The sequence below is a fragment of the Oncorhynchus keta genome, chromosome 1 (genome assembly GCF_023373465.1).
Source record: "Oncorhynchus keta strain PuntledgeMale-10-30-2019 chromosome 1, Oket_V2, whole genome shotgun sequence".
Lineage (NCBI taxonomy): Eukaryota > Metazoa > Chordata > Actinopteri > Salmoniformes > Salmonidae > Oncorhynchus > Oncorhynchus keta.
The window spans coordinates 25,009,287-25,035,014 of NC_068421.1; the positions used below are offsets into that span (position 1 = coordinate 25,009,287).

General features: G+C 42.4%; 1 protein-coding gene across 7 annotated transcripts in view; it reads left to right on the top strand.

Annotated features, from left to right (window-relative positions):
* LOC118397250 (protein Aster-B-like) overlaps positions 1-25,728 on the top strand; it is a 104,016-nt gene that overhangs the window by 27,456 nt on the left and 50,832 nt on the right. For 6 of the 7 annotated variants that reach the window (XM_035791955.2, XM_052518873.1, XM_052518885.1 and 3 more), the window contains exons 3-4: positions 3,653-3,730; positions 5,029-5,055. In XM_035791955.2, the coding sequence (XP_035647848.1) occupies positions 3,653-3,730; positions 5,029-5,055 (105 nt within the window). Of the gene's footprint in view, positions 1-3,652; positions 3,731-4,460; positions 4,583-5,028; positions 5,056-25,728 lie in introns of those variants that run through there. The other variant, XM_052518895.1, reaches the window with a different exon arrangement.

Sequence of the window (25,728 nt, forward strand, 5' to 3'; positions counted from 1 at the left end):
TTTAATCTCCATACTGCAATACAGCTATGTACAGCTACAGCTACAGCTATGCAATACAGCTATGCACACTGTATGTCAATATACCACAGCTAAAGGCTTGACGCAAAGTTCTTTGGCACAACGCAAAGTGGTGTGCCTGGATACTGCCTTTAGCCGTGGTATATTGGCCATATAACACAAACCCCCGAGGTGCCTTATTGCTATTATAAACTGGGGGGGCATTGTGTGTGTGTGGGGGGGGTCTGGCAGTGTGTGAGTATAGTGTGTGTGTGGGAGGTCTGGCAGTGGTAGTTGCTTTAGCCCCTGTGGAGTCTCGGAGCAGATAAGACCTGGAATTATTTAGGGAAACAGGACAGTATCTTTCACCAGGCATTAGTGTCTCTGTCTGGACTGTGGATTTAAGTATTTCAGAGACAAAAACTTTCGGCAAGATACTGGAGATTAAAGATAACAGTTAACAAGACTTGGAAAGTGTTGCTAATGCAATAGAAGAGATTAGAAATGCCTCCCAGTTGACATTTTAGAATGGGTATTTCTGATATGGTTTGTTGAAGAGATTTCCAGGAGCAGATGATTATTTTTCTTTAGTGTACAGGTTTTCCTCAGCTTTCAACTAAGGAATGTGGTGAAGGAGAAATGTTAACCCTGCTCACGTTTTTTTTGTAAGAGGCTATTTCTTGCGAATCAACCACTGTTGATACTTATACAGATAACATAATAGGAGATATGGTTGCCGGGGGGATGGTTGTCTCATATTCTATTAAAGTCCTCCATTTTGTTTGGATTGCCTCTCAGAAACTCATCCTGAAAAGCCATTGCTTTGGAATTAATTCAAAGCCCGAAGAAAACACCATGACCACTACTCTGTATGCCTCTAAGTCTGATGCAATGCCAGTGCTCTTTAAACCTACAGTGTTTTGTTACATCTCCTACAGTAGCTATCATGTTCAAAGCACATATTGAACCAATTGTGTATGAGTTATGAATGATTTAGTGAGGCTTTATGCCACTTCAAATTTCATTGCTTGTGTTTTGAAAAAGGCATGCACAATGGTGTACACTCCATACACTAGTCTGACCATCACACACATGCAACCAAACTCAAGAGCAGTGAGTTTACTAATAACCTACACCTGATTTATTGTAGAGCATGTACAATCCAGGCATTGCTGAATGTTTCACAAGAGTATACATACCCTCCAACCCTTAAAACAACATCAATAACTACCTGGAAAACTTAGGCAGAACTTCACTGTCTGGCATGCCAGTTGAGAAACCACAGACTCTAACTTGACAGTGGGGAATATGACCAAAGCAACAACAACAAAAAGGCCCTCTCTAAAAAACCAATGGAGCCATGGACACAACCACCATTTTACAAGGTCTCAAAACACGTAATGATTGACAGTATTTTACTGAAGCATTATTTAGCCTAGTCTGCAGTTTTAAACTGGCTCCTCAGAGGCAACGTAGTGAGCAAAAAAGATTTCATAGGTTCTGTTTTACTTTTGAAGACTGGAGGAAACATAGCTCTCAGTTTCTCTTTGGATAATTCTGAACATCTGTCTTATGCAAATGTATTATGTTAAAAGCTGCCCCTATGACTGTATGATCATGTTACAGACGATGTCAAAGTTCTTCTTTGAAATGTGCTCATCCTTAGACATCGGACCATTTCTCAATGTCGGCTACCTACAACTAATGCCCAAATAAAGGATACACTTGAGTAAATTAGGGATACAAAGTATATTGAAAATAGGTGCTTCCACACAGGTGTGGTTCCTGAGTTAATTCATCAGTAAACATCCCATCATGCTTAGGGTCATGTATAAAAATGCCCACTTTCCTGTTATTTTTAGCTACCATGGCTAGAAGAAGAGATCTCAGTGACTTTAAAAGTGACGTCTCAAAGGAGCATTGTGTGTGTGTGTGTGTGTGTGTGTGTGTGTGTGTGTGTGTGTGTGTGTGTGTGTGTGTGCGCATCTCAGTCACCAGATCTCAACCCAATAAACCACTTATGGTAGATTCTGGAGCGCTGCCTGAAACAGCATTTTCCACCATCAACAAAACACCAATTATAGAATTTATTGTGGAAGAATGGTGTTGCATGCTTCCAGTAGAGTTCCAGACAAGGTGCATTGAAGATGTTCTGGCAGCTCATGGTGGCCCAACACACTATTAAGACACTATCTTGGTACTTCCTTTATTTTGGCAGTTACCTGTATGTCTTCAACATTTCTGGAAGGACTTAAAATGCCTCTAACTGGGAATCAAATCAGTATACAGAGATAGAATGGGTTTAATGGGTATCCAAGCAGCACAACAGGACGGGTGGGATTCTCTTAAATGCCACAGTATATGGTTGGTGAACATCACCAACCATTGCCTCGCCTGGTTCACCAACTACTTCTCTGATAGAGTTCAGTGTGTCAAATTGGAGGGTCTGCTGTCCGGACCTCTGGCAGTCTCTATGGGGGTGCCACAGGGTTCAATTCTTGGACCGACTCTCTTCTCTGTATACATCAATGAGGTCGCTCTTGCTGCTGGTGAGTCCCTGATCCACCTCTACGCAGACGACACCATTCTGTATACTTCCGGCCCTTCTTTGGACACTGTGTTAACCCTCCAGGCAAGCTTCAATGCCATACAACTCTCCTTCCGTGGCCTCCAATTGCTCTTAAATACAAGTAAAACTAAATGCATGCTCTTCAACCGATCGCTACCTGCACCTACCCGCCTGTCCAACATCACTACTCTGGACGGCTCTGACTTAGAATACGTGGACAACTACAAATACTTAGGTGTCTGGTTAGACTGTAAACTCTCCTTCCAGACCCATATCAAACATCTCCAATCCAAAGTTAAATCTAGAATTGGCTTCCTCTTGTTGGCTGGCCCTCGCTTCATACTCATCGCCAAACCCACTGGCTCCATGTCATCTACAAGACCCTGCTAGGTAAAGTCCCCCCTTATCTCAGCTCGCTGGTCACCATAGCATCTCCCACCTGTAGCACATGCTCCAGCAGGTATATCTCTCTAGTCACCCCCAAAACCAATTCTTGCTTTGGCCGCCTCTCCTTCCAGTTCTCTGCTGCCAATGACTGGAACGAACTACAAAAATCTCTGAAACTGGAAACACTTATCTCCCTCACTAGCTTTAAGCACCAACTGTCAGAGCATCTTACAGGTGACTGCACCTGTACATAGCCCACCTATAATTTAGCCCAAACATCTACCTCTTTCCCAACTGTATTTAATTTATTCATTTATTTTGCTCCTTTGCACCCCATTATTTTTATTTCTACTTTGCACATTCTTCCATTGCAAAACCTTAAATAGGAACCTTAAATAAAGGTGAAATAAATAAAAAATAAATAAAAATACCTTTACCTCTGTATCTCTGTATGACTCATGATCAGTGTTTGTGTGTCTTGTAGTGCCATCTAGTGGATATAACTAAGAAGTGCATCTATTGTGGTGAACCGATGTACATATTCTCAGGACACAGAATCACTGTAGCAGTGAAAATGTTGTATGAATACACCTGGAGTAAGTAGGGGCACATGGTATGCTTTCATAAGCTTTATTCTGTGTGATTGTGTATTGGTGTATGACTGACATCTGTTCCTCTCTGTTGTGTTCTGTCACACAGCAGCCAGCAGAGCAGCCAGCAGAGCAGCCATGAAGATGACTCCTCTCGCTTCCTGACTCCCTTCATCCGAGAGGAGAGGTAAATACAAGAAGATTCTGAATTTACTTGTATGTGTATTCTGTTTGTATTCTACGTTTTGTATTTATGCAAAAGGGTTTAATTGTTTGTCTGGTTTGATGAAAGCAAGGGGAGAGCGCTGACTGTATGAATCAGGATGCTCAGGAATTGACTCTATTCTGTCTACTTATTATACTGCTGCTTTTTCACCACTAGATGGCAGTTGGTCCTCAGCCCTACTCTGTTTCACCACTAGATGGCAGTTGGTCCTCAGCCCTACTCTGTTTCACCACTAGATGGCAGTTGGTCCTCAGCCGTGCTTGGCATCTGGACTGTAACGCTCATTATTGATAATTTAGAGACACTTTCTATGGTGTTGGTAATGATTGCAATGAACATGTTCTTCTATGGGACATGTCAGTCTTCAATTTAGCTGTTTTTAATCATTGTAATTTAGCAACAATAACAAGAAGTAATATGATAAATTTAAGGATTCAAGAGAGTATTAACCATTAATACAGAGTATTAACCATTATTGAAGAATCAGCTGAGCTGGTGCTGTTGAAATCCCCCCTTTTTATCTCTCTTTATTTCTCTCTCACTCTTCTATAGTATCTACGGTAGGCTACAACATTCTACTCTCCCTTTCCTCTCTCTCCTGCTCTCCTCTCCGTCCCGCTCTTTTTCTCTACAGTTCCTCCCCCGCTATTTCTCTGTGTACTGCTCCGAATAGGAACCTTACGTTTGACCTTATGGGATTTCTCCTGAATGCTACTCTTTTCTCTCTGCTTGCAATACCTGGCTGCTGCTGCTGGGGGTTGAACGGTCTGTACCCAGCTTTAGAGGGTACGGAATGTCATGTCTCCTCTGCAGGTAACAGCTACATTTAATGACTGCTCTGGATGTTCTGTCTGATCTGTGGCTGTCTGCAGCGGTTTGTTTGCTCACAGTGCAGCTACAGCACGGCACAGGCTAGCTGGCTTACCGGTAGGCTAGCTGGGATGCCGGTGGCAGTGTGTAGATGTTCCTGTGTAATAGGAGCAGGCTAGGTTATTAGCGTTAGCATTTATTGCACCAGCTGAAGAGGTTTTGCTCTGACAAATGCATTCTGTGGTTTGTTGTGTTTGCTAACTGGCTTACAGGATTATCCAGGATGACTGCCTCTTCTCTCATTGTTTTAGGTGCCATTTGCAGAATTCTGCGATTGGAAAATAACTGTTGATTATGCCATGGTTTGTTAAGGTATTCACCTGTATGAGTGAAATGTACGAGGATGTCCCTGTGAATGACATATCCTTTCTCATCTCTCTGCCTTCCAGGTCTGACAGTCCAGCGGACAAGATCAGGTAAGTCTATACTCTTCCCAAGCTTCCTTTTCTCTGCTGGGGTGGTGGAACCTGTGCTGTGGGGTTATGGAGTGGTGTATAGGTTGTGGGGTTAGATGGGGTGGTGTATAGGTTGTGGGGTTAGATGGGGTGGTGTATAGGTTGTGGGGTTAGATGGGGTGGTGTATAGGTTGTGGGGTTAGATGGGGTGGTGTATAGGTTGTGGGGTTAGATGGGGTGGTGTATAGGTTGTGGGGTTAGATGGGGTGGTGTATAGGTTGTGGGGTTAGATGGGGTGGTGTATAGGTTGTGGGGTTAGATGGGGTGGTGTATAGGTTGTGGGGTTAGATGGGGTGGTGTATAGGTTGTGGGGTTAGATGGGGTGGTGTATAGGTTGTGGGGTTAGATGGGGTGGGGTTAGATGCGTGGTGTATAGGTTGTGGGGTTAGATGCGTGGTGTATGGCTGCTGTCCTGTCACCCTATGGCCCCCAGCCCACCTACCCTGCATGTGCTAGATCTGTGGCTTTGTCCCTGCTGACTGAGGTGTCTGAATACGCTTTTCATTTGGAAAGGCGAGTCGGGAATACAGTTGCAAGCCATGGAATGTCATTGTTTGTTTTTTTACTGGAGAAACAACATCAGTCACAATAAGGGAAACAAACAGGGCTTTGTTAGTGGACAGCAGCCTGCTGCGATTCGTCTGTTAGCTACTCTGTTTGGTCAGGTTTGAAGATCTGTGTGCAGTCACTTCATTCTGAAGGGTCTCTTTAGACTCTTACACCTGTGGAGACCATTGCCAGGTCTGAGTAACACTGTTTATATGACACAAGCCTTAAAGGTGAGTGATAGTATTGCAATGGGGAAGGTTTTGATTTGGATGTGCAGTATGGTAGTTGTCTTTGTTCCCCTGTCATTACTCCTTGTGCATGTTTGTAGGAGGGGAAACTACTATCAACACACAATTCACAGTTCAGTAGGTCTGTCAGCAGTGTGTGATTTTAGTGTGGATGTGTGTGTATATGGGATGACTGGTTGTTGTTGTGTTAAGGTTGGGATTGCTGATTTGAAGTGATTTTATAGGTAGGGAGAGGGGTCTAAGGACAATGTTGATGTGTTTGCAGGTGAAGCTGCTGAAAACACAGTGAGCTGATCCTCCGTTGTCCCTCGTCATTGTTAGGCAAGTTTGAAGTAATTTGTCTTGGGTTACCATGGTTACTTACAATTAATGTGTTTACACAGATATATCCTCTTTCATAACTATCTTGTAAAATTTTCAAAATGCATTCCTATTGGTCGTTAATATCTATGACCTTATCTGTTCAGATTGTGGCGGACAGGATATGATCAGGCACACTGGTGGAGTGGTGGTATGTGTCTGGCCTGGGTTGAATAGCCAGTCATGCGGGTTGTGTGATGAACAGACAGAGCCAGGTTTGGACCACTATAGCCCCTGACCACCACCACATCACGGGAGCTACAGATGGTCGACTAAACTCCATCTAATACTCTTTCTTTTGTGTCCAGCCATTAAGTCCCTGCCTTTCAAAATAGCCAATACAGTAAGCCATAATAAGTGTATTGTGGGAGTGTGGATGAAGCCAGGTTTGTTGCTTTTCTATAGCCAAGTGTACCTTCATGTCAACTATGCAACTCAGCAAAATATTATAACTTTGTTTAGAAATGTATCTCATTCTTTAAGACAACACAGGATGGAAGCCTCGGTCTTCAGAAGCTTACCAAGCTCAAACATCCAGCTATAATGCTAGATAGTCATGGTTAAGGCAGATCACTGAGAGCATCTTCATGCATTATTGAGAAGTGTAATTTCAGGGCACAGGAAGTGCCTTTTATCTTTCTAGGCTGTGCAATATAACTCTCGGTTCTGTGGTCAACAGGGTATTTACCCTGTACTGAGACCAGAAGACTGGAGTGCTAGTGCCTTGGTGGTCATGATTCACACAATGTTGACTTGCGATCAGTATGTTGTTGGTTGTATTGAACACTGTAAGTAATACATGCAGAAATCCATTCAGTTGGCTAAAGTGTGGATGTGTTGTCTAAAAACGGTTTAAACCTGCACTTTTCAGGACTAAAATAAAAAGATGTTGACTTGAGTCGTGATATAGGTTTCGCTGCGTAGTAACAACAACGTTTGTACGCTGTTGATCTTTTGGTTGAATACACCAAGCCGATGTGGTAATTGGGGTAATTGGAAGGAAAACATACAAATACAAGGGTGTTACCAATGGTAACGACAGTAAAACTGTTGGCACATTCTCTTAAATAAAATACATTCTGTTTATATACCAGAGGTAGCCAATGTGATGTTATTGGTCAATCGCCTCCTGTTACACAGCTTGTGAATGCCGTATGTATTAGCTCCACACAGGTTCAGCTAAATGGACTGTAAAGTTATTCATTCAGTGCTTGTGAGGCGTTATCCATTTATTCCTCAATGGAATCGATTTCTCACATCGTTTTTCTTCCGCCTTTTAAATCGGTAGATCGTTGATCCATCCCTCCGTCCGTGGGGTGAGACATTACCTATTCCCCGTTCAGTTTGTGAAACCTGGTCCTCCTCGTTAGGGAGCACTGGAGGAAACAAAACAAATAAATCATTTGCAGAAAATTGACAAATTGTTGCAGAGTGGAGTTAAGTGAATCTTTTTTCAAATAAAACTGCACCTTGTTAAGTCTGTTTATACAGTAGCTGCAGTACTCCATCTTTGATTTTATGAGGTGACATTCACTAATGTTTGTCACTGAGCTATATAATGATAATGATGAAGATGATTATGATCATGATGATGGCAATGACACGGTAATGATGATGGTTTGGGATTTTAAATGATGACGTGATAATGGATGACTGATAATTCTGGGTCAGGGCAGCTATGACTGTAGGAGATGCTGTGAGGTCATGACACAGCTGCCCCCCTCTCTCTCTCAGTCTCTGTCTCTCTCTGTCTCCGTGCAGTGGAGTGAAGTGCTGATATGCCTATTCACATAGACACCGCTAGGCTCCAGTCTAGAGCAACTTGAGCTGCTAACACATGTCTCGCAGCTCCTACAGCACAGAGAGAGAGAAAGGACGGGCGAAAGAGAAAGGAGAGGGAGAATGAGAGAGCATCTGTGGAGGAGAGGTATGGTAGGAATGTAACCAATAGAGCACCTGACCTGAGCAGGAAACAACCTCTTTACTGGAGAATTTTAGAGGAAATAGCTTAACATTTTTATTAACCATATGGAATTTAAAGCAGAAGATGAGTCGGATGTTGTGTGTTACATTTTTACTTTGATGGTTATAATGGAAGCATTTGAGCCACTCAACCTTAACTCTTTGGACTTGATGTTGGTTTTAATGCTTCTCAGAAGAACAACCTACTGAGACGTTTGTTGTCTACGTTAGACATCACATTTTATGCTGGCATGAGACATAAGCTGTCTTTGTTAGAGCTTGGGTGTGTTGTGTGAGAGGGGATGTGGTGATTGTACTCGTGGGGGCCGGGAGGATGACATAGCAGGCCAGTAGTGTTGTGACAGACTGTGGCTGACAGAGAGACACAGTGGGACAGAGAGCAGAGCGGGCGAGGCCATGAGAGCCAGGCGAAGGGACAGCATGGTGTCTGTTCACCATGCACAAAAATAAGGTCAGGTTCTTTTGTCTATATTCTTATCAAGTTTTTACCTATAGTTTATTAAGTCTTGTACCACATGTAAAATGAGTCTGTTCTACAGTATTTGCTCTGTTAATAGAATGTGGTGTCTTCATATGGGGTTGACATCTTGTGTGTATAAAAGTGTATTCCACTTTTCTACTTTCCATTTTCTAAGAAAGTGAGTTGTGAGTAAAACTGCTTTGTTAAAGGTCCAATGCAGCCGTTTTATCTCAATATCAAATCATTTCTGGGTAACAATTAAGTACCTCACTGTGATTGTTTTAATTTAAAATGGTCAAAAAGAAACAAAAATAGCTTCTTAGTAAAGAGCAATTTCTCAATCAAGAATTTTGCTAGGACTGTTTGGGGTGGTCTGAGTGAGGAGGGGGAAATGAAAAACGATCTGTTTTTTTGGCAGAGAGGTTTGTAACGCTCTTTCTTACTGGTGTATTAACACATTTACTGCTGGTGATGTCACCAGGTAGGCCAAAATTCTGTCCCACCAAAACTGGCTCTAATTTCAGGTGACCTTTTCAAACAGCTGTTATACAAAAAGGGCATTATCATCATGTTCACAATATATAAAAGGTGTTTGACTGCACTGGGCCTTTTAAGTCGTTTTTTTCTGCTGATGGTGACATTGACTTCTCTAATCTTTGTTGTTAAATGCATTTTATGTTTCAATATCCAATTAACCTCCTGCAACTGTTTCAACAGCCCCAGTTTCCTTCCCTAAGCACTTCATAACAAACATAATACATTGTGGAATTTGATCCTTCGTTACAACACCTAATATATGTAACATAATCAGATCGCCACTCCAGTTAGCAGACGGTAGCTTAAATCACTACAGAACATTAGACAATTATAGATGTTTATAATTGTTTAAGACCTCCAGTGGAGTATAGGGATCTTCCAGCCGGCTTGTGGGCCTCCCAAATCTGTCCTGGGATCTGTGCTCCTCAGTCGGCTCCATTAGGGGTAATTTGGCTAGATTTATGTTCCCTGTAAAGCTGAGAACCCAGTGCGGCCTGCGGGCACTCCCTGTAACCCCACAGTGATGAATACCCGACAGACCATTTTCTGCTATCCTTGCGTAACTCTCTTTGTCTCTTTTCAATTACTGTGAATGATCGTCACTAATGAGCACATAGAGGGCTATTAGGAGAATCCCACCTCAGTCCACCATTACTGCAACATGGAATATGATAATTCTGGAGGTAATAGATTGGTCCAAGTTAACCAGTTTACCAAGAGGGGTTTCTCCGACACACATAATACTATGTGTTTTCAAGTGTCTTGGTTTTTAGAATTTTTTTAAGACTATATTAAGATTTACAGTTTCCAACAGTAAACGTTTGATGTCCCATATGGAGGCTGATTTATTAAACACACAAACAAACCCAATCAGAAAGTCTATCAGTCAGTCTCACAGGGTTGCAACAGCTCCTGCTACATGATGGGTGGGCATCTGTCTCACCTGAGATCTCCCTACACAGGTGAGGCCAGTTGCCCAGCTAGACACTCAGTGGTCCCAACTGGTGTATTAATGATATGGCTGGTACTTTGTCTCTCATCTCTGTCACCAATAGGGAACTGTATATGTTGTACTAATGTTTTCCCCTCACTGATCCATCCTTACACATCCATTAGACCATGTGTCTGCAGGTAGACCTGAACTTGAGCTGCTGTGCTGTGACGTGCTGACTAATCATCAGACCTCTGGTGACTGGCTGTAATTCTGTTATGATCATTAGTGAATCTGTCCTGCTGCTTAGGCACAGTAAACACCTGCATCTCACCACATCAGCAGACAAACTACTGAATGCTAATTTTATTACGTACAAGCATCATGTACCCATCATTATGAGCAGAGTCCATCTGCCCAATACCCAGTTAGGTAATTAAGTTAAATCCTTAATTGTGGAGTAGCGGTGGGCTGGTGATGAAACCACTGCAGCCCCAAATGGGTAACTTACCAGGGATACTGCATAACTACAGAGAACTGTCGACTGGTAGATGTGTTCAAAGAGGACATGCAGAGCCTAAATGAAGTTTAAATATCCCTCTCTTCTTCATCCCATCCCTCTTTTTTTGGGGAGGTATCTCCCAGACTTCATAAATCAATAAGTAATTTGTATCCTATCTGTCCAGACGTGATAGATTTCTCCCAAGCTGGCCTAAAGGTGCCATATATTAATCAATCTAGGGCAGTCCACCTCTAGCCCAGGGGTGGGGAGATAGGAAGACCCTGGTTCAATGTCACTACCCCAGAGGGGCCATCTCTCTGAGGGCATGGGTCTCTGTCACTCTGCCTACCCATGGGATGAAAGCCCTGGAGGTCTGGCACTTATCAGAGGGAGCTGTGAGGGTATGGAGAGACAGATCAACCTAAGCAGATGGTAGAATATGTCATCTGTTTTGAAGCCACCATATTAAACAATATCTCAGGAAAATTGAGCCAAATGTAAGATTTTTTTCTCTAAAGAATTCAGCTGAATGAATTCAGCCTTAAATAACAAGCGTGGGTTTGAGGGAAAATCATCAGCCAGCCAAGCTCAGGGAACCACTTTAATGGGTGCCGGGAAGCACACTTTCATACATAAGTGGGAGAGTGGGAAGTTATGAGTCTGCCTAGTAAGTGGAATCCAGTAATGTACGACTCTCACCCTCTGAGGATATGAATTGATAGAATGAACTAAGGGCCGCCGAACAGTGATTCAAAGGAGGTGTGGGCACAGCGCTGCATGCTGAGTCACTGGTGGAAGAGAGAGGCCTGGAGGATGAGCCACTGGCCTCCCACGCACATCATCACTCCATGACCTTGGGTGATTGTTTTCTCTGTGTTCCCTGTAGTCAGTGGGCACTGGAGAGAGGCAGGGATTTCCCCTATATGGGTTTTAATTCTGCACCATCCCTTGGTAAACCAGTAGCTCTGAATGAGTTAGGCTAGGATAAGGCTATTATTTTGATCTAAGTAGATATCACAGAGTTGGCTCTATTATTATAATCTGAATGAAGCCTGTCTTTCTCTTAAGCTACTCTCCACACATACTCTTTATAATAATATGATAATAGCAGAACAGAGCACGCATCATCCTAAAAGCATTGAAATAGCATGCTGCTCTTCATCACGTTGAGCAAAGCCAGACAGGGACAATGTTCATATCCTCAGGCGTCTGCTCGCCTGGGCCTCCTTTAATAATGGGGGTTCTGCTGTATGTTGTTCCTCAGAGGACCAGGTATACAGATACTGACTCCCCGCCAGTGGGCTGTGGTGAACTAACAGAGCGCTCACAGTGCTCCCACCCCTGCCCGGGGACATGCTTCCAAGTTAGGTATCATAGTAATTCTCCTGTGTGCCACTCCATGTCTTGTTTCCTCAGCCATATTAAAGTCTCACACCTTCTTCTCTACTGATAGGCCAAGCAGAGGAAGTGGAAGAAACTCATATGGAGACCACAAAGGTAGGATATATACTGTATTCAATAAACAGACACAAGTACTGTAGTTTGTTTAAAAACACTCAAATCAAAGCCTTTATTATTCCACCATTCATACTGTACTTCCTATAATGTATATCCTACCCAGATAAAACACTTCACTCAGCTGTAACTATATTCAGGAATACCACCAGAGGGGGCATTCTCCCTATGGTGTGAATGCCATGACTGCCCTGGTACTGTGTTGACCCAATGGCTCGTCAGTCTTCACATATCACAGTCTCATTAAATACTGTACTAGAGTTGCTGCCACTTGTCCTTTCCTGCAAGCACATGGTCTATCAGGTTTCTGTCCGCATTGTGTTGGATAGGGACAGTCACCATGGCTCCAGTGTGCTCTGCACTGCACTGTACTGCCTGCACAGTCACCCTGGTTAGCTGATCCAGAGGTGGCCCACTACTGTACTGTATTGTATGTCCCTAAGGAACAGGATAGCTGTATCCTAAAACTAGATCCAGACTAGATGTATTTTAACAGCTTTACCTGAGTTGCATTGGTGCATTCGCCCCACTCCAATTGTACCGGTGGATTTGTCAAACAAGGGAACGCAACCAAATATGTCAAACCATTAGGGTAATAGATCACCTCTGAGATTACGCTAGCAGAGTTATGTAATATGTGTTGTTTATGTCAGTTTCTGATGTCCATCAGAGTATACTATAACCTCCTTTTTGGTGGTACACGACCTGATGATGATGTAATCTCAATTCATCCCCTGAGGTGGGATTGTAGAGGATGTACTCTGTCTTTTGTGGGATTTTGGAATGTGAAGTTTGGGCCTGCAAGGCTGTTTTCTGGAAGCTTTGGTAAATGATGCTGCTTTTTCACAGTGAGTGGTGTGGATCATCTGCTCAGCTCAAAATAGCTCAAGTGCCATCCTTGAATGCTTTGTGGGGTTTTGTGGCATGACAACTAACAGTGACGTGTGTGTGTGGTGTGTGTGTGTGTGTGTGTGTGTGTGTGTGTGTGTGTGTGTGTGTGTGTGTGTGTGTGTGTGTGTGTGTGTGTGTGTGTGTGTGTGTGTGTGTGTGTGTGTGTGTGTGTGTGTGTGTGTGTGTGTGTGTGTGTGTGTGTGTGTGAATAAAAACAGCAGGCAAGGTCCACATATGGCCTTCAACCAGCAGGCAAACTACTACTGACTTTGATAATGACGCATCCCATGTATCTCTATGGCAACAGAGTATTCTTTTTGGGGTCTGGAAAAATACAGAATGTTTGTTTTGCTCTTGGAATGTTTGTTCGTATGTAAATCGTCATGTGTCACTGATAGGAAAGGTTTAGTAGAGGGTGAGAAGTGGGAATCATGAAGGAATAGGGAGGGTGAAGAATGTGGTACGTAAAGTAACACGTGAAATACTTTATGGTTGTTTAGCTATGGGGAAGAGGTGTCCTGGGGGGGCGGGACCGGTAGTTCGATCTGGTCACGCAGCCTCGACCTTAATAATACCTTCCTCCACCAGGAAGTGCGGTTTGTAAGGATACGGGTTTGTAAGGACACCTCCAGTTCAGATGCAAACCTCCAGTGGTTTGTAAGGACACCTCCAGTTCAGATGCAAACCTCCAGTGGTTTGTAAGGACACCTCCAGTTCAGATGCAAACCTCCAGTGGTTTGTAAGGACACCTCCAGTTCAGATGCAAACCTCCAGTGGTTTGCATCTGAACACAGAGCTATAAACAGACAAGAGGCTTGAAGCTGAAGTTGATCTCTCTATGCATGCACATGGGCATTGTTGTTATGAGAATAGAGGGTTAAGGTTACGTCATGATGCTGTGCCTACACTCAGCACAGCAAGCATCACTGTTGTGTACAGTTTTATCCATTTGGAAAGGATTTAATAATCCAATGTGCAATTGGCTTTTTTGTATTAAAGAGTAGGGGTGAGTTATGTTTCCCAGCTTTATTAGAACAAAGGCACATTCAAATCCAATTTTATTTGTCACATGATTAGTAAACAACAGGTGTCGACTAACAGTGAAATGTTTACTTACAGGCCCTTCCCAACAGGCGCCGCTCCAGAATCTACCATAAGTGTATGATTGGGTTGAGACCTGGTGACTGACACACACACACTTTAAACCATCTATGCTCATTTGAGACCCCTCTTTCAAAGTCACTGAGATCTCCTCTTGTAGCCAAAACAATGAGCAACTGGTTATTTTTCTACATGACTCTGATGTGCATGATGTGATGTATTAATTGCTTAATTAACTCAAGAACCACACCTGTGTGGAAGCACCTGATTTCAATATACTTTGTTTTGGCAGTTACCTGTATGTCCACTGCAGAGATGAATAAGTCAAATATTGAAGGATGAAGTTAGTGAAAAGTAGTGGGTATTGTAAATACAATACTGTAGTACAGACAGGCCCTGGGAGACTGTCCACATAGGCTGTGAGCATCATCAGCGAGGTCACAGCCATACAGAATCAAATAGAATACTGACTAAACCTGATGATAGCAGAACACAATCCTCCAGTCCTCACCACACCATTAGACATCCCTTCCTGGAACAAACACAACTGCCACTACTGTCTGCATTCAGGGCCCATCTTGGGTTTAGTCATTGATATACTGTAAGGGTACAGGAGCACGTCTCTCACGGAAAAGTCTAAGTGGGATCCTTGAGATGTCCCAACTCTGATTTAACCCCATTTTAGTAAAAATGATTAAGGTAAGGGGTTAATGTAAGGGTTATGCTTAAGGTTATGGTAGGGGTTAGGGTTTAGGGTAGGGACGTTCCAAGGTCCCCGGATAGCACAACCCATCTCTCACTGTGGCAGAACACTGCTCCTGTTCACTGCAACCTACAAGTTGTTTGTCATTGTCACATCACTTACTATCCCCTCCATTTGACCCCACCACACACTAAGAGGTGTGTTTAATACCCTGTTGCACTCTCAAGTCTGTTTTCTCTTTCTCTGTCCGTCTTCACAGTAAACAGACAGCAAGAGTTGCTTTGTCAGTCATGGTGTCTGGAAACTTAAATGTTTTTACTCGACTGGCTATGTTGGAGTTGTCTATTGGTTTCTTTATGCATCCAAACAGTCTGTTCCCTGGCCCACCCCTCTCCTCTCCTTTTTTGTTCTGGTATTAATTCTGTGTGTTGGGGATTTGGTGTGAGAGCCTGTCTATTTTGGTCCTGCTTCCCTTGCAGAAGCAGGAAGTGGCAGTGTTTTTAATGAGTGCTTTCATGTACTTTGATTTTTATTGATGGTGGAGCCAGAGCATGATCACATCTCTCTTTTAACTTTTGGGAAAACAGTGTTTCCTTGACTTGGCCATTGTTTCCACCCTGTGGTGTTTTGGTTATGTCTGGGCTGGCTAATCCCATAGTATTTAAACTATTGAACTGTATGTGTGTTAAATTTGTCCATGTGGATTACATCAGGTGTGCGTGGTTGTGACAGTAGGGCCATTACAGCTCTATGTCTCTACCATTGGCCATGTGCGACTGTGGGGTTGGCATTAGCGATGGTGGACACATTTTCCCTGGTCGGTCTGACGGTAAACAAATGTGACAGCCACTCAGTCACCTGATCGCCCATAGCTGTCTGATTTGGCTGGCAGTGGTCAACCTATACGTGTCTGAAAAAAAACAGTGACCATAAATATGGTCCTAGGGAGAGACTCCCAGCAGGCAGCACAAAACCTGGCCTGCCTGCCTGACAGAAGAAAATAGACATCCCATCCCACACACCACACCACAGTGTGGGAGTAATGCAGATTAGCTAGAAATACTATTCTTAGGAACAAATAAAAAGTCTGGTCTGGATTTGGACTCAGGACATTTGAAATAGTTACACAAATCATGCGTGTCTTGCTGCTGACTCGCATAAGTGACATAATAAATGTACAGATATACTGAAACTACAAATGTATGTCAAGATCTACAGCCACTGACATTGCTGTTCTTTAAAAATATATATTTTTTTAAACGCATACCATTTTGTCTTTCTACCGACAATTATAATTCTAATTCCTGTGATAGAGCTTATTATAACTGGCACAAACCTTTAATAGTCAGTGTTGCTGCTGGTGTAGTGCAGTCAGTAGTGGGTGTTGATGAGAGAGGGACAAATCTGTCCCAGCTGCCTGACAGGGAAAAGGCTATACGTACACTCCTGACCTGAAAACCGATATTTCATTCCAGATTTGTTTTAAATTAGGTTAAGGGCTTGGTTAAGGTAAGGATCAGGTTAGTTGTTTGCAGGTCAGTAGTCTCCTTATAATCTCGCCCGCCTGACAGGCTTTCTCTCCTACAGGGAGCTGTCCATTCAGCACCACCCTGCTACTGCACTGGAGCCTCAGCCTCACATACAAACCTCCACAGCATCCTCCTGTTGCATTCTGTACAGTGCAGAAGAACAGCAAGGGCTGAAATCATCTCAACATCAAATGAACAGTCACTGGATGAAACTAACTAGTGAAAATAAATGAATAAATATCAAACCAGTTATAGTAAGCACTCACTTAGCCACAACAACATCCCTAAAAACATCCAACTGTAAAAGGCCACCTGAGCTACCTCCTCAATGCCCATAGATGGCCAGTGTAGTTGATTACATTCATTAGTCTGATGACATCGTTAGAGCAACAAGCTTTTGCGTCATTATTTTGTTCATGGAAGTGTTCTTCACAGGCAGGGACACAATAACCATGTCAGCTATGTACGCAAAGACACTGGGCAAGAGAAAATGTGACGTGTCATTGCTGAAAATTCTGCTGGTTTCCAGGAAACATCATGTGGAGTGGAAGACATTGTGGTCGTTTGTGTCACTCTGTTACTGTGGATCTGGGTATCGTTTATCTGGGAAAACATCTCAGACCTCAAGTATACATCTCTTTGGTAGTGGTTCATCTTTCTCTTTGGTATTCCATAAAGGAACTGGGTATGAGTAAAGTATTGTCCTGCTGTGTGAGTTAATCTGAGTTGATGGCTCCCTCACTGTTCTATCCTTCTGCATCAGCTATAGCACACAAGGAAGCTATAAACAATGTATTTTGTCCATGCTTTCTCAAATCAAATTACATGTTATTGATTGCGTACATTTGAGGCAGATTTTATATAGTCAAATGATTTGTTCCTAGCTCCAACAGTACAGTAATACCTACAATACACTCTAATCCACAAAAGAAAATAATTAAGAAATATTAGAACGAGCAGTGTCAAACGCCGGAATATAAATACAGTGCATTCGGAAAAGTATTCAGACCCCTTGAATTTTCCACATTATGTTAAGTTACATCCTTATTCTAAAATGGATTTAAAATCATACTTTCAAAATCTTAGCTAGCAGTCATCATAAATCAAGTTGACAATCTACTGGCACATTATTTTTAATCATTGTCATATGAAGAGAAATAATGAAGAGAAATTCAACAATGAGTGGTTTGGAAGATATTAGTGGCTAAGCAATCGCTGACTTGCATAAAGCTGGAAAGGGTTACAAAAGTATCTCTAAAAGCCTTGATGTTCATCAGTCCAAGGTAAGACAAATTGTCTATAAATGGAGAAAGTTCAGCACTGTTGCTACTCTCCCTAGGAGTGACTGTCCTGCAAAGATGACTGCAAGAGCACAGCACAGAATGTTCAATGAGGTTAAGAAGAATCCTAGAGTGTCAGCTAAAGACTTACAGAAATCTCTGGAACATGCTAACATCTCTGTTGACGAGTCTACAATACGTAAAACACTAAACAATAATGGTGTTCATGGGAGGAGGGGCCTGGACAGCTTGCTATCATTGATAGACAAATTAATTTTACAGGAGAATGTTAGGCTATCTGCCAATTGAAGCTCAACAGAAGTTGGGTGATGCAACAGGACAACAACCCAAAATGCAGAAGTAAATTAACAACAGAATGGCTTCAACAGAAGAAAATACACCTTCTGGTGTGGCCCAGTCCTGACCTCAACCCGATTGAGATGCTGTGGCATGACCATGAAAGCAGTTCACACCAGACATCCCAAGAATATTGCTGAACTGAAACAGTTTTGTAAAGAGGAATGGTCCAACATTACTCTTGACTGTTGTGCAGGTCTGATCCTCAACTACAGAAAACGTTTGGTTGAGGTTATTGCTGCCAAAGGAGGGTCAACCAGTTTTTAAAACCAAGGGTTCACATTCTTTTTCCATCCTGCACTGTGAATGTTTACGCGGTGTGTTCAATTAAGACAACTAAACTTAATTGTTTGTTATTATTTTAATCAAACTGTGTTTGTCTATTGTGATCTAGATAAAGATCAGATCAAATCTTATGACCAATTTATGCAGAAATCCAGGTATTTCCTAAGGGTTCACATACTTTTTCTTGCCACTGTATGTATACTGTAGCTAAGAAAGTAATACTAAGTGTATGTTCTGTAGTAAGCTATTAGTAGCACATGTGCCTCGTCCTAATAATTTGGTCAGTTTTTTTCCTCTTAATTCCGCCTACTGTTCTGACTTGGTGGTGCACATGTAGCCTATAACCTGTTTTAGAGAAATGTCACCATTGAATATTGTAAGAGCTTTCATTGTCTGCTTTTTGCCCCCTTTATTTATCCTACGGTTCTGACTTGGTGTACAGGGAGAATACTGTAAGAATGGCCCATGTTCTGAATTATGTATGTTTAAAAAGTGCTGAACAAATAGCTATATTGACTACGTCCTAGCTCGCTCACTAATGTCTTTATCGAAATTACGTCGTCCCCTTACTATAGTTTGTACATCTTAATTGTCAGTAGAAACCACCATTTGTTTAAGCAAGTCAGCCACATTAGCTATGTTTTTTTAAGGCAGTAAATTAAGCTGAATTAACTGTTTCACTGCCAGACAAGGCTCCGCTGATAGCCAGGTGTTGCCTTGGTAAGGTTTTGGGACTTCTGTTGGAACTCTGCTGTTGGGACAGCTTAATGTAGGCCCTTAATGTAGGCCCGACTGCTATAGTGTGTGGTCATCCACACCCCCTCCCAAAATGGGTGCTGTGCCATTTTTCACCTTGCATTACTTGACATAGATCCAGAAAAACTAGATGTGTAAACCTCCAAAAAGTCCAGAACTGGCATAGTCCTTTAATGGGTCCTTTAAGACAACGGGGCAGATATTGTATGCACCGTTTGTCACCGTTATAGTGCAATTAATGTATTGTTTAGTGTTGTGTTGTGTAGTGGCTTTGCTGGCATGCATTCCCCCCAAGATTTACATGCTAAAATCCCCCACCAAGATGTACATGCTAAAATTGCCACTGTACATATGAAGTGTGTAAAATAATATGTAGACATTACTAAAGTGACCAGTGTTCAATGACTATGTATACTGAACAATAATATCATAATATCCCTCATATATTATATAAACGCAACATGGAACAATTTCAAAGATTTAATTTAAATCAATTCATTAGGCCCTAATCTATGGATGTCACATGACTAGGAATACAGATATGCATCTGTTGGTCACAGATACCTTAAAGGTAGGGGTGTGTATTAGAAAACCAGTCAATATCTGGTGTGACCACCATTTGCCTCATGCAGCGTGGCACATCTCCTTCGCATAGAGTTTATTAGGCTGTTGATTGTGGCCTGTGGAATGTTGTTCCACTCCTCTTCAATGGTTGCTGGATATTGGTGGGAACTGGAACGATCCAAAGCATCCCAGAGACGTGTGGCATTATGTTGTGTGACAAAACTGAACTTTTTAGAGTGGGCTAAGTGTACATATGGAAGCTGTGTTTAAGGTGCAGGGCTGAGTACTGGGTGGTAGCCGGTTAGTAACAGTGACTAAAGTCATGTCTGTGATAGTGTGACGATGTCTTATCACATCTCTGGAAGATATTTTGGCTCAGCACCTTGTTGGAATCTGACAATTTGGAGTGTAATTTACATCATTCTGTGAGGTAAAGTGCTCATTCTGTGAGCCCCTCTGTTCGATCTCCCTCTCAGGCCCACCGGAATGGGAGCAGAGTGGGGGGAGGGGACAGTGACTCAGCAGCAGGCTCTCTCTCTCTGCTGATGTGGATGGAGCAGCAGATTTATCACGGGTCTGACTCTGAGTCGGATCTCTGCCAGGCTTGTTCTGGTCACCAGAACATTAATATGATCTCACCTTCCTTTCACACCCTGTGTCCCTCCCTCTTTCCTTCCTTTATCAAATCCCTTGCTTGCTTCTTAAACTCACTCTCCTCATGCTCTGTGGATGCACCTCCCTCGTGAGAAAGTGTCAGAGACATTCAAATGAAAAAACATGTCATTTAACTATTTTAAGTCTGCCGTGTTGACAAGTGCTTTGTTTCACCCCATTATTCCCTAATGAATCCCACTTACATATTAGTACAATGAATACACATGATTGAATTTGTGTTATATGTATTCTGCTGTAATTCTACCTACCTAGTGTAATGAGCTAGAGAGTCAGTAAAGGTCTGGGTTGTGGTAACAGACATGGAGAGTGGTTAACATTAGTGATAGCTGCATTAGCTGTCTTAATGAGGTGTCATGTGTGTCCTCTTTAAGGTGATTCCAATGGGGGAATGGGATGCACTCTGACCCAGTCAGTGCCTGTGGTTTAGTTGCCTAATGTGTTTGGAGAGTGTTGTCTTTAAGGGGGCATGGAGAAGGTGCTTTGTGACACTAATGCCCAGTAGCTTCAGGAAGTGATATAGCTTCCTCACCTCCCCATGTATAATACCTTTAATGTTCTCAATGTGTTGTGAAAAGAACATCCATGACAAAAACCATGTCAACCCTCTCACAAAATATGTTCCCATATGTAAGCACACACACACACACACACACACACACACACACACACACACACACACACACACACACACACACAGTCTTGTACAGCTAACCTTGTGGGGACACACAATTCAGTCCCATTCAAAATCCTATTTTCCCTAACCCGTACTCTTACCTTAAACCTAACCCTAAAACTTACCCTAGCTCCTAAACCTAATCCTAACCAGGGGAACCAGGGGATGGAACTCACACTGCACGTGTCTGACTGTTAGTCTACTGTTGGCTGATACTGTAAAGGCAGTTCCTTTATCATGTGGACCAAACACTCGCACTCAGAGCGGACTGCAGTGTTTGTCTGTACACACACACACACACACACACACACACACACACACACACACACACACACACACACACAAAACAGCTATTATACAGTGCTGCCATGTCTTCCTACAGGGACATATTCTGCAGGGTTATTTTCAGTGACATAACAATGGAGGCTCCCCAACCCGGGCTGCACCAAGATGGGGATGCATAATTAAAAGCCGTAAGGGATGAAGAAAGGCCCTTATAAGAGAAATGTCTCTATTATTCAGTAAGGCCAGTGCCATGGTAACTTATGTGGCAAGATGAATTTGTATTATTCGTAATGATTCCGATGGAAGCATCCAACACATGACAAAACGCTAGACAATTTCCCCTATCCCTTAACACATACACAGACACCTACTTACACGCTCTCTCTCTTTCCACTTGCCATGAAAAGAACAACTGCAAAGTGGCCTGGGTTTGCCAGAATTTCGGAACAAAATCTTGTCTCGCTCTTTCTGTCTCTGAGTGAGACACACGATTGTTCTCCCTGGACTGGAGCTTTGCTGTTCCTACTGTCTCTCTCTCAATTCAATTCAATGCAATTCAGAGGGCTTTATTGGCATGAGAAACATATGTTTACATTGCCAAAACAAGTTAAATAGATAATAAACAAAACTGAAATAAACAATCATAAATAAACGGTAAACATTACACTCACAAGAGTTCCAAAGGAATAGAGACATTTCAAATGTCATATTATGGCTATATATGTAACGTCTGCATCCAACTCACACTCTCAAGCATGTAGATCCCCTGAACGCAGTTCACTCTCCAGATCCCAATCGCCTGAATTCTGATCACCTGTTCACACACCTATATGTCATTATCACACACTATTTAGTTCAGTTCTTTGCACCCCATCATTGTGAGGTATTGTTTGTTTTGTAACACTTCTAGTCTGAGCTCTGTTTTTCCAGTAATTTAATCCTCCCATGTATGATAGTTTTTGCCTTCCTCACTAACAACGCCTTTTGCCTATTCCCTGTCTGTACTTTAGCCTATTGTATTTCCTGTTATCAACATATTGCCTGATCTCCCGGAAGACATGAATAGCCTTTTCCCTGCCTGTACTGTTGCCTTTTTGGACCCCTGTGTATGACCTTCTGCCTGCCCCTGGGCCCAGCTACATGCCTCCTCCTGTGGTCCTTTACAAATAAACACCTGTTGCGCCCTGCGCTTGAAACCATCTATCTGTCTCCCATCGTGTTCATTACAATATACAGTGTTGTAACGATGTGCAAATAGTTAAACTACAAAAGGGAAAATAAATCAACATAAATGTGGGTTGTATTTAAAATGGTGTTTGTTCTTCACTGGTTGCCCTTTTCTTGTGGCAACAGGTCACAAATCTTGTGGCTATGATGGCGCACTGTGGAGTTCATCAAAATTCGATTTGTTTTTGGTGGGTTTGTGTAATCTGAGGTAAATATGTGTCTCTAATATGAACATACATTTGGCAGGAGGTTAGGAAGTGCAGCTCAGTTTCCACCTCTCTCTTTAGAGCAAAATAGCATTCTAGTTTTCTTGTTCATTCATTCCAATGTGCCAAGTAATTATCTATTTGTTTTCTCATGATTTGGTTGGGTCTAATTGTGGTGCTGTCCTGGGGCTCTGTGGGGTGTGTTTGTGTTTGAACAGAGCCCCATGGCCAGCTTGCTTAAGGGACTCTTCTCCAGGTTCATCTCTCAGTAGGTGATGACTGTTAATGTTTCTCTGTGTCTCTCTGTCTGTGTCTCTCTGTCTGTGTATTCACCATATTCTCTCCAAGCTGCCTGTTGTCATCTCCAATTCTTTATAAGCTTTCCTCTTGCGTGGTCAGAGCTTTCCAGGGGTATTTCTGCCAAACAGTTAATTTTTTGGGATGGAAAAAAGTTCAGTGTAAACTTTAATGACTAAAACATTACATTACATTTAAGTCATTTAGCATATATTTTTATAATATAATCTTGGTGAACTAACAATCATCCAAAGTGGAACAGCCACGGTCTGGGACAATAGTGCATCTAAAACAATTTTAGGGTATTGATTTTGTTAAGGTTTAGCAAAAAATCACAGCCTAGGTATGACTGAATGATGGGGTTTCAGGTGTCTCCGGAAGGTGCAACATTTTCTCCCTGCTCCATGGCAAAATGTGTAGGAGTTTGTTCCACCATTGGGGGCCTTTAAAGCGAACAGTTTTGGCTGGGCTGATTGCAGGAAATTGGCTTAAATTCCTCAGTGGTAGGGGGCGAGCAGGCCAGATGTTGGATGAACGCAGTGCCCTTGTTTGGGTTAGGGCCTGAAAAAGCCTGGAGGTACTTTCCCTGTATCCCCTCCAGCACCCTGATGTAAGCACCATGGTCTTAGTGCAAGGATAACGTAATAACATGATGCTGTTAATGTGGAGTATGTGACATAGACAAGCACCATAGACGTGCAATATAATCTGACACAGGTTGATACACCAGACGGGCTAAGCGTTCTTTATCTATTTGGGGTTTAATGGCACAGGCAGTGGAGAGCCACCAGCATCCTATAGTAATCCATACAAACCGGGAGATGACACAGTCCTATAAGGACCTGGCCATATTTTGCTTCAACATACTCTGCGGATGTTTGAGCATGAACCACAGGGTAACGGGCCACAGCCTATGATGTTGATTATGTTAAAACCAGTGATGAAATTAGCTTTGGAAAAGATTATTTTGGATTATTTTTATAATATAATCTTGGAGAACTAACAATCATCCAAAGTAAAAGCTGGACGGTCTGGGAGAATAAATTCCTAAAACAATGAATTTAGCAGTATTGATTTTGTTATTAGGTTTGAGCAAAGTAACACAGCATTAGCCATGACTGAATGCATAGAATATGTAGGAAAATAGCTTTAAAAGTGCAACATTTTCTCCCAGCTCCATGGCAAAATGTGTAGAATTGCATAAATTGACCTTTAAAATGTCTATTTTCTATGAACATTTTTGTAGAATTGCAGGAAATTGGCTTAAATTCAAATTCAGTGCGATGGGGGCTTCTAAAATGTTCTCTAACAGTCAGCCCAGCCAACCGTGTCCATTGACATGCCCACCACCTAAGCCCCTTTTAGATCCAGAAAAAACCCTTCTTTCCCTGTATATCCAGCACCCTGATGTAATACATAACATTATTAGTGCAAGGATAACGTAATAACATGATGCTGTTAATGTACAGTATGTGACATAGACAAGCACCATAGACTAGCAATATAATCTGACACAGGTTGATATGTTTTAGGTTCTAAGCTTCCTTTTATCTATTTGTGGTCAAATGAAACGAGCTCTGAAGTGTTCAGAGATGCACCTAGCATCCTATAATAATCCATACAAACCTGCAAAACAACAGTCATATAACTAGCTGGCCATATTTTGCTTCAACATACTCTTGTGTGTTTGATTGCTGGCATTGGCAAGGGGATAGTACAGCCTATATCTGTTGATTATGTGTGAGGAGAAGGGATGGTGATGAATGTATCTCTGCTTTGGGTTATTTTTGGATTGACTGTCATTCAAGTGGAGGTAGAGTCTGGCTAAGACAGTTTTCACAGGCTAAGTGCCATTTCTGCATCATATTCTCACACGTTTCTATACAAGCTTTCCAATACTACTGTGCGTGTAACGTCGTTCTTCGTTTGTAGAAAGAGAGTTGGACCGAAATGCAGCGTGGTGGTTACTCATGACTTTAATGAAAAAAGTGACACATGAAATAACTATACAAATACAAAAACAACAAACGGAACGTGAAACCTAATTACAGCCTATCTGGTGAAACTACACAGAGACAGGAACAATCACCCACGAAATACACAGTGAAACCCAGGCTACCTAAATACGGTTCCCCATCAGAGACAACAAGAATCACCTGACTCTGATTGAGAACCGCCTCAGGCAGCCAAGCCTATACGAGACACACCCCTAATCAACCACAATCCCAATGCCTACAAAAACCCCAATAAGACAATACAATAACCCCATGTCACACCCTGGCCTGAACAAATAATTAAAGAAAACACAAAATACTAAGACCAAGGCGTGAAAGTGTGAGGAACAACTGATATAACTTCTTTATATAGGCGAAACAAGCCTGTTGTAATGATGTATAGAGTCAGGCCGGGGCAGTTGAGTGTTAACAGAATCTGGGAGCATTTAGTCTACAGTGTTAACACTCCCTGTATTCACACAGAGGCCTGCACCTCGTCATTAATGGACCGTGGGCCGTGTTATTTAGGAGCAGCCAGGCGTACACAGTCCACAGCGTCCGTCCGTGCCATTCCTGCCTGACGGGTTCCATCTGTACACTTGTTTTTTCAATGAGCGTTGACTGAACATTAAAGTTCTTTTCCATTAAGATTTTTAAAAGCATAGTAAAGAACCCATTCCCTGAATTTGATATATTACCGCCGTACATGAGAGAGAGACCTTTGAG